Source organism: Triplophysa dalaica, chromosome 17 (assembly GCF_015846415.1).
Source record: "Triplophysa dalaica isolate WHDGS20190420 chromosome 17, ASM1584641v1, whole genome shotgun sequence".
NCBI lineage: Eukaryota > Metazoa > Chordata > Actinopteri > Cypriniformes > Nemacheilidae > Triplophysa > Triplophysa dalaica.
In genome coordinates, this window is record NC_079558.1 from 7195033 (window position 1) to 7205381 (window position 10349).

The following is a 10349-nucleotide window of genomic DNA, read 5'->3' on the forward strand; positions in this document are numbered from 1 at the left end:
TGCTACAAAGACAAATAGTTCATATTAAACTTGAGATTGGATTGTTTTATGGTATTAAATACAGTTTGTGGCTTGCTTGTAGAGAAAAAATGAAATTGAATCCATAAACATTAAATGCATCAAATAAAATATCATAGTGGTAATGTTTGTAAAAGAAGATCAATCACATTATATTAAAGGAGGACTGACTATGTTGTTTTCTCTTCAAGGTCTAAATTGACAATCTAAGGGAGGCGTTTTGCTGTGAGATGTATGCGAACGTTAAGATAAGAACGTGACATTAATATTTTACACTCATATTTTCCAGCATGTGCTGTGCTTTTCTTGATGAATGCTTATGATGATGAATGAGGTATATGGCTTGTAGACCTCAGGCTTGTGTTATCAGACATAAATGATATTGTGTATAAAAGCAAACACCCACACATATTTAGCTAATGGGAACATGACATTCTAACTAAATAAATTATTGAAAACACTTTGTATTTGTCGCTGACTTTATATCAACAGCTGTAATTTTAGACACTGATGCATTTGAAATGGTGAACTATACAGTGTATACGCACTTGAATATGTTATCCTGAAGAAAAGGAACTGCTAAATGATGATTTTACATTTTCTTGGGGATCTAGACCAAAAGAAAAAAAACAGTATTGTTAGTTTTGGCATTTAATAACATGTAGCAATAAAGAGGACAGTTGAGCACAGAATGTTCAGTAGAAAACCAGAATGTTCAGTCATTTTGCTACAAATTTCCTTTTTGTTACAAATTTCCTTTTTTTAGAAAACCCCAAACTCTCATAAGTGACACAATAAACATGAACTGTCACAATGAGGTGGTTCTAAAACACACCGACTACCCCAAGCTAAAACATTTCCTAATGTCGAGTCATGTTCTGAAACCATGATCAATGTTAAATAATTATGAGAGGCAAATATCTTGTCCCATCTGTCTCCAGTAATATACAGAAATAAATAATTGAGTTTAGTTTAATTTTTGGATCATAATTTAGGAAAATTTACTTTTATTGTCGAAATAAACTAAATATGAATTCCTTTCCTAATATGCATTTTGAGGTTACACTTCCCGTTCAATATTATCAATTATCAAATTACCAATTTTATTTACCTGTTAATATAATTTGAATGCACATCAAATCTTCTAAGCTCATTTAAACAACTTTGTCGTCATAGAGGAGTCTAACATGACAAGTTTAGTGACTGTCCTCAGTGTTATCTTCTGTACTGTATGGATTTAGACATGTATACATCTTCAAATCAAGTTAAAAAATTTGAAAAGACCATGCTTATGCTGCATATTATCTATATCATGATTACAATTGCTAGAATACAAAAAGATAAAATGCTACATTTGCTTCTCAAAAAGCTCTATTCCCTTTTTTTTACCAAATGTTTTTTTTTCTACTCCCCTACATGCTTCATATGGAGACCATTAACCATGCCATTTGAGCCTGGTTGCGGTGAAAAATGTTTGACGTCTATCAGGATGTGTGCTGTGATGTCATTACTAGACTTATGAGCACAGGGAGTATCATATGGGAGCAGGAGAGGTGGGAGGGAGGGGTAGGCCCTACCGCTAAAAACTGAAGCTTTCCAGATGATAGTACAAAAAAACCTCAACTGAGTTTATCTTAAAAGTATGATGATTCCAGACATGTTCATGGTTTTCAGGACTGACACGCAATGTAATGTAAAAAGCTTTGCACCAATGCATTACCATAGGTCAGTCCCTGTTTCAAAACACTTTCAACACTGCCTTTTGATGTTCTCTAAATATATAGCCAATGGCAAGAACCATCTAAGCGGATTTGACAATATAGGTCATTTTTGAGGAAAGTAGGACCCATACAAGAAACACATGGTCATAAACTATCCTTCTTTTGACACAGTTTTGGGGCCCAGAAGCACCTGAAAGTGATCATAGGGTGGGGAAGGGAATATTCTCCATGATGAGGGTTTAAATAGTGGCACATGCCGAAACATCACTTGAATTCGGTGTTTACACATCTGTGCTCCTTCTCACTAGGTTCTTTGTTATTAGTAAACGAAAGATAAATAGAGGATGTTTGCCTATCCTTTCCCTGGGGAATTAATAGATAGATACCCCTTTAACTCATTACAGTTGTGAAAGTCTTAATAGGCTGTATGTGCACATATATTACAATACAATATGTCATCCGATTTAAAACAAAATCTTGAACTAAAAGCAATGGATCCAATGAAAACATGACTCTCTGTTAGTTATTTTAATCTTGTGACAATTAAAAAAAAATTGACAGAAGTCATATACATGGGGCAAGACAGGTAGCCACAGGACGTTCGTGTTCATTCACTGAAAAATTCATATCTACTTATCTGTTCTGCTCTTCACCAAGACGAAGTGTGTTGCAGTATCCCATCTGCATCCCATCTGTCACAATGCCTATACCTTATTGTCTTTATTATGAATAAATGTATATCAGCGAACGTTAATAAGATTAATTCACATTGAATTTATAGAAAGTGTGACATGCAAAAGTAGCTAGGTTCCCAATACACATCTGCACAAACGTATGTGATATTTTCAAAATGTCGATAAAAATAATATTGAATAAAAAAAATTATGCGACCGAATTGCAATTTTTTCTTTTTGTGATAAGTCATTCTTGACAAAATTCTTTGGGTTTTATGGTGGGTTGCGAACCACGTTAGAGGTGCCACCTACTGTGAGGAATTGTTAAGAGAAATCTAGCGCAATCGACAAAGACATTTTACATTGCAGTTTCTATATTCCTTTATCGAATATAACACATTATGCGAGCGTTAAACTTTTTTAGTGATTTTGTGCTTTTGCGAAATTTATGCATTTCTTTTGAACGCCATTTCATGGGTAATGGAAAAGCAGTTACTGTTCCATTCATATCCCTTGTGAGATGAGGAGAAATGGCAGACTAGTGAGAGAGGGAGATTTGGGCAACTGTGGTTTCTCATATGACCAACATTTATTTAGAGCTTAAAATGTGAGCCATGGACATTTGACCTCTCTGTCTGTTACTCAGCGGATCTAAAATTAGTCGTAATTGCAGCCTGAGGGGTGAAAAAAGGCAGAATATATGGTCTGATGCAGCCACGGTTTGGCGGCTACTCATTCCCAAGCATTTGGAGGGACAAGAACAGCTTGTCCTCCTCTGGTAACATCGCTGTTACTTTAGGCCCACTTTTGCTGACCACAGAAACCACATTTTCTAGGAACATCACCCCTGTTCACACACACTAAGTCTAAACCAATCCAACACAGTCGGGTGTTCAGAAGAATGTCCATCCTCCATCACCGGAAATGAAAATAAGAAGAATAAAGGCCTGAGAGGCTTGATCAACAAAATTAACTTGCCATCACTACAATTCTTGAACTGTTTTTCACAAAGTTTAACGTAAAAAGTACTGACCTCAACAAGTCAGTTGAGATGTCTTGTGTAATATGTAATATTAAATGGATGTTTTACTGCTCTCTCTCTTTGATTTAAAGGTTACGTGTCCTCTTCACATTTGAATATCTGAAATATTCCACAGTGATCTGTTTGACGCAGGTTATCTTGGCTCATATAAGGGTGTGTAGGCGGGAGGTTCAGACACTTGAAAAAAACAGATAAGATGATAGAGCGATTATGATAACATGTCAAGCCTATCATAAAGTGAATATCATTTTGTACAACAAAAGTTTAATACAGCCAGTTTGGGACATCTCTTTTGACTCCTTGTTTAAATATTAGATTGCGTTTAACATTCTTTTTCGCCAGGCGGTTTTCATGTGCAATGTTGAAGCATTTAGAGCTTTACAAAAATGTTAATATAAAACAAACAAGATACAAGTTGTGTCATGTTTTCGGTCTGGGCAAGAGTTGAGCATTTTATGGTAAGCAATGTTCGTTTGCGGTTCAAACACAAATCTTAACGCTTAGGATAAAAGGAAATAAGGCAGATTTTATTCAGCGAGACGTGATGAGCGAATGAGAAGTGCAGCCAAGGTTTTTAATCCAAAATTCCACTGAATAGTTGTCTAATTTATCTGTGAGTCACACCTCAAATAAAAACCAGATGCCCCTCGAGGAGATGGAATTTCATCTATTATGTGAAAAGATAGCGACCAAAAAGCCAAACACAGGTATTTTAAATGAAGATATAAACCATATGCTTTGAGATAGCAAGACACGCACAAGTGACACAACCAAGACTCTCTACAATCGAGAAAGCATGAAAGACTATGAAATAGCGAAGGATGTCTTGGTTGGGGAGGAACAGAATGTTGCATGCACAAATCTTAGAAACAGCTGTTTCAGAGACTATGCCAAATTGAGAAAAAACAGAACCACAAATGTTCAGAGGTTCTGTTACTGTTGGTGAGCTACAAACACAACACAAGTAGTGTTAACAAGTGTGTGATAAATGTTGATATAAAGTCAAATAAATAAATAAAAGAACTGAAGTTGAAGTCATATCGAAAGTTCCTGCAGACACCTAGACATATCCAGCATGAATGGGAATGAGTAAGAGTGACTTACTGGTAACAGTTTCATGTTAATATGGAGACGCTCAAATGAGCAAAGTGATGTTTCAAGCCAAAGTAACCACTAAACATAATCACACACATTCAGGCCTATTCGTCATCGGTATGAAACGCACACGCTGTGATCTTCCACATGAACTCAACAAGGCAGCTCAAGATGAAACAGATATTAAAGTTATGAATGGCATTGTGGGTAATGACACATGTGTCCTTAAAGAAGCTGACAGTCAACTATAACCACTTTCTGTATTACTTTTACTCACAATGAAACATAACCTACAACACTAATGTTATGCAATGGTTAAAAGTGACATTATGGATTAATCACTGAATGCCAAAAATAGCTTAAAGATGCACAACATTGGTTAACTGGCCCTAAAATGAAAAAAGTGAAAATTTATGATGGCCAAGATCTTATGACAGCTATGTGACCAGAGCACAACACAACCTTCCTAGTGAAGAGAGAGAAAGAGAGAGAGGTGCTACACATCAAGGAGGTTCTTGGCTCTACTCTTGTCTGCACTTGCACACCAGATGCGCTCTGCCTCAGCTCAGGAATGTGTTTGTGAGAGCAGTTTAACCACTGACCCACCCAACCATTACCACAGAAATCTGATCCAGACAATCCTCTCACCCTTCTTCATTGTGTGTGTGTTCTATCAGCTATCTAGCATCCTCTATCCACTTTCTATAATCTCTCCAAAAATGTGCTTAAAATCTACCTATCAAATTTTGTTCCCACAAATTTCTTGTTTCTTCGACCATTGAATACGTTTACGTGTTCACTGGAATGCGCACACACACACTTTACAAGCACCACTTCGCGCTCATACAGACTCTTCGCTGATTGTGTTTTAATGGTAACCCATGAGCCGTGACAGGGCAATAAAATAAAACTTGAGAAGTTAAAGACGGTTGTTTATTCTGCCACATAAAAGCGGAGGGGGAAGGTTTGTCTCTCCTTTTTTCCTGGTATAAATACAGCACCCTAACAAGAACAGAAGTATTCAATGTAAAGTCAATAAAGCTAATTACAGTTAATAAATAAATGATGTTCTGTTAGTGTTATAATTTTCACAGGGGATATTGAACCCTCTTATTTGTCATATGCTTTCCAACTTCAGTGTTAACGGGTTAAAATTGTATAAATTAATTAGTTTTGAGAACTGTTAACATTTACATCTGGCAAGCACTTTTGGCCAAAGCAACTAACAGTCTGTCCAGGGTATAGGGAATAAGCCCACATTTTATCAGTATGTGTGGCCACTGGGATCAAACCCATGAACCGTGTCGCTACGGGGTATTTATTTAATGCAACAACACCATCTTACAAAGACGATTTCCAAGTCCAGGTTTGGAAGCCAAAACGAATACAAAACATGCAATCAAAACAAGCTCTGGGACCTATTCATACAAAAGGCCCCATCCTCTAGCTAGCCCCCATACAGAATCTGAACGGACCTTATTTCTTCAGTGGTAAAACATGGCAGGACTGAGATGTAAAACCTGTTGCAAGATAAAAGATTTGCTAAATATTTTGTGCTATATGTAAATATGCTGCGTTCAAAACATCTCAAAGGTGGGATTTATTGTTACTGATGGTTTAGTAGCATTAAAACATTGCAAGTATGTTAACTTTAAAAGAGCAACGTTCCATAAATTATTTCCAGGTTGAAGAGGGAACTATTGAATTTCTGAGAGCAGGTGAAGACAGCAATGTTCCAAAGACATGTAATGAGAGCAAATATGACCCTGGATCACAAAACCAGTCTTAAGTAGCACGGGAACATTTTTAGTAAAAGACAAAAATACAATGTATGGGTCAAAATTATAGATTTTTCTTTTATGTCATAAATCATTAGGATATTAAGTAAAGATTATGTTCCATGAAGATATTAGGTACATTTCCTACCTTAAATATATAAAACTTTATTTTTGTGACTTCAACTTCAAAGGCAATTTTCTCAATATTTTTTTTGCTCCCTCAGATTCCTGAGTTTTGAACGGTTGTTTCTGCGGCAGATATTGTCCTATTCAAACAACACACACATCAATAGAAATCTAATTTCATCAGCTTTAAGATTATGTAAAAATCTCAATTTCGTAAAATTGACCCATACAACTGGTTTTGTTGTCAGGGTGACAACAGTTCATGGAGAACTGACAAAAACATCCAAACAAACCTCTCACAACCTGCAGACCAAAACAGACTGCATGACTAAAATCAGGGCATTTTGAAGCAGTATTGGCAAAAATAAACATTACCTGTATACATCTGAACTGTAAACATTTTCGTCACACTTTGTGACACCTCAAAGGAAAGGATGTAGAAATTGTTTTAACACGTGGTGAATTTCTCTGAATTACAATCACTTTGTGCTATAACCGATGCAATTCTGACCCCTAGTGGTATCTAGAATCAAATAAACAAAAAGCAGTAGATGTTTGCTACATGGCTAATTTTAGCGTACTGTACCTGCTTCTTGTTATCACACATCGTACTTTGTGTGCCCACCACATTTTAAAAATTGGATTACGTTGCACTTACTTCGAGGACCCTGGTGTTTTATAAGATTTAGCTCTTCTTCAAACAACCAGTATTCCCCATGTAATTTCTACAGAGCAATGACTCCCTGAACAATGACCGCGCAAAACACTGCTCCAGGTGAGGCTCGAACTCACAACCTCGGCATTGCTCTGCTTTGTACTGCTGTATAAGTACCGCGCGCTAACCGATTGCGCCACTGGAGCTCCAGCGGCAAAGCACAATAAAACAGTTCAAGACTGAACAAAAGCGACATATTACGATCATCATTTGCTTCTATTTGTCTTTTAAGAGTCAGATTTTTTTTGAAAATCTAAGTATTATGTTTTCTTGCTGTTCTCCATATTGCTTTCCACCCTCTTATGATGTCACTCTGACATCAAGTGTATTGAAGTAAAATGTTAAAGTGAAGTCATTTCCACAATTATTTTGATATGCGAGTAGTAAATGGGATGTAATGGGGAAACAACCTCTTGTAAATGGAATATGATCGTAACCAGTAATTCGTTCGGGGTGATTTATATGTTATGTTAGCGATGTTAAAACGTAGAAAACCGTGGAGTTATTAAACAGGCTTAAAAAACATTGCACTGTTGAACGAGATGTAACGTATTAATGACCATACGAAGGACACTCCGCCTACAGTGGTCAGTGTTGCCAGATCAGCCCAAAAGTTCAATAAAATCCCCCCACTCAAACCAAAACCAGCCCAAATGTGACCTGCCAAAATAAAAATCCGGTTTACTAGAGATATTACATCAGAAATCTATTGCAATGTCAATCAACGTGATTGACAGGCGAGGCCTCCTTATCCCAGACCTGAGTGGTTAAACTGAACAAATAAGGGCTGTGTTAAGGAATAATGTGTTTATGACTGCACACACACATTATTTCCGAACGCTTTAAAATAACTTGACACATCAAAAGCAATGAAAGTGTAGGTGGGTTTTTAATTTCATATGCAGCACAAATTTTGTCCATCCGCCCAATGCATTTTTCTCCGGTCCAACCCGTTCACAAGAAGCGCAAACCTGCCCAATCTGGCAACACATTGGTCATTGGTTTCATTTCCCAAAAGTTTTATGCAATCATCTTCCATCCGGTAGTAACAGAAAATTTACCAGTTGGTAAGTTTGATTTCTTCGAATTTTTTACATTGCTAAATAAATTTAAGACTAAGATATCAATTTAATGAATTTATTTTTGTCCTAAATATGTTTAATTCAAAATCATCAGTATTTACATCCTTTATTTCGCATTACATTTCTGGCCAAGGCAGGAAAACTCCCTTAACTTTCTTATAACACCATTTTAATGTAGGCTTTACTTTTTTGGTTAGGTGAGGTAGTGCCATCATGAGGAACGACACTACTTGCATGGATCCTCTGGAACATGTTTCTTCATTCCTGAAGCCCATCTTCATTTTGGAGTTTGTTTTAGGACTGCCTGGGAATGTCTTTGCCCTTTGGGTTTTTTTCTTCAAGTCTCCATGGAAAGCCGGTAACGTCTACCTGTTCTGTTTGGTAACAGCTGACTTCCTGCTGCTCATCGGCCTGCCTTTCCGCATAGATTACCTCTTTCGTGATGAAGACTGGATATTCGGTGAAGACTTTTGCCGCTTTGTCCTCTACATCGTATCAGTGAACTACTCAGCCAGCATGGCTTTCATGACGATTTTAGCAGTCGACCGCTTCTTCAGAATACTTCGCCCACACCATCCCATTTGTCGACTGAGTGTGAGACAAGGAATAATGATGGTTAGTGCCGTTTGGGTGGGAATTCTCTTAATTCGCCTTCCACCTGCTCTGACCCTGGATCTTCAGTACCATACGAACACTTCGAAGCTCACATGCGAAGCTTCTCTCTCATGGACATCACCATCATTGGGATTGAGGATCTACAACTCAATACACCTGACAGAGGTGCTGGTAGCTTTCATACTGGTGCTCTACTGCTTTGTGCGTGTTTTTTCTTATGCCCGTGAACGCCAGTTGAAGGCCCATCGCAGGGTGAATCGAGCAGTGAGGTTGCTTTTGTTTATTGTGATCATGTTTGTTTTCTGTTTCCTACCCACTGGCATATCTGGTATTTTGCTTCAAGGGTTTCCCTGTTCTGAATACCTGCAGTTATGTCTCAATATCTCTTTAGCTATAACCTACATGAACAGTGCACTGGATCAAGTCATCTACTGCTACTCTAATGCCTGGTTTAGAGATACTCTTAAAGCCAAATCCAACTCTGTGGTCCAGACGCAATTCAAGATGAGTCTCAAGAAAAACAAAAAACCTAAACCTTAACCGGAGAAACATTAAATATGAAATCATATAGGTTATAAATGACAGATATTTATACTCAATGTATGTGTTGTACATATACAGCCACAGAAATTATTAGGAGACCATTTTATCATTTTTTTCTGAATTTACTATCTATGTGTGTTTAGGTAAAATAATGAACTACTAACAATATTTCTACCAAATTTCAAGTAAAATTATAGTTTCTATTTGCATTTTGTTGCAGAAAATAAAAACTGGAGCAACAGGTCAAAATAACAGAAAGGAGAACTTCTGTGACCCTGGATCACAAAACCAGTCTTAAGTTGCAGGGGAACATTTTTAGTTAAAGCCAAAAATACATTGTATGGGTAAAAATCATAGATTTTTCTTTTATGCCAAAAATCATTAGGATATGAAGTAAAGATCATGTTACATGAAGATACTTTGTAAATTTCCTACCTTAAATATATAAAATCTTTATTTTTGTGAGTGGATGACCAGTAACAGTGCATCTTATTAACAACTTCAAAAGCAATTTTCTCAATATTTCGATTCTTTTGCACCCTCACATTCCAGAGATTTAAACAGTTTTATCTCCGCCAGATATCATCATATCCTAACAACCAATACACCAATAGAAAGATTAATTACTCAGCTTTCCAAAAATTGACCCATAAGACTTGTTTTGTTGTCGGGGTTCACATTATTAACTTTTAAGCAAGGCAACAGTAATATATTTTGTACATTTATTAATGAAAAGTTTGAAAATTAATTTTGATGTTATAACCTAAATTTTTGACCATTTTTAAAAGGTTTTGTCATGCTGTCAGTCTTTAACATTGCTGTTGGATGACTTTATGTCACTCCTGAGGTTTGAGTTTGTTTAAATTCAACAAATGCAGATTAAATTAAAATTTCGAAGGGTCTCTTAACTCTTTTCTATTTAGAGTAAACATGCATTGAA

At 36.6% G+C, this 10349-nt stretch overlaps 1 protein-coding gene and 1 non-coding gene across 2 annotated transcripts; one reads left to right on the plus strand and one right to left on the minus strand.

Moving 5' to 3' along the window:
• Window positions 1-7221: 7221 nt before the first annotated feature.
• On the minus strand, window positions 7222-7315 carry trnai-uau (transfer RNA isoleucine (anticodon UAU)). Its single transcript has 2 exons — window positions 7278-7315; window positions 7222-7257 (listed from the first exon to the last, which is right to left on the minus strand). It is a non-coding gene; the product is annotated as a tRNA-Ile (tRNA).
• An 856-nt stretch (window positions 7316-8171) lies between these two features.
• hcar1-4 (hydroxycarboxylic acid receptor 1-4) lies at window positions 8172-10310 on the plus strand. Its single transcript, XM_056770784.1, has 2 exons — window positions 8172-8236; window positions 8449-10310. Exon 2 carries the CDS (start codon window positions 8465-8467, stop codon window positions 9404-9406), a length of 942 nt encoding a protein of 313 aa, XP_056626762.1. The 5' UTR covers window positions 8172-8236; window positions 8449-8464; the 3' UTR covers window positions 9407-10310.
• Window positions 10311-10349: the final 39 nt, after the last annotated feature.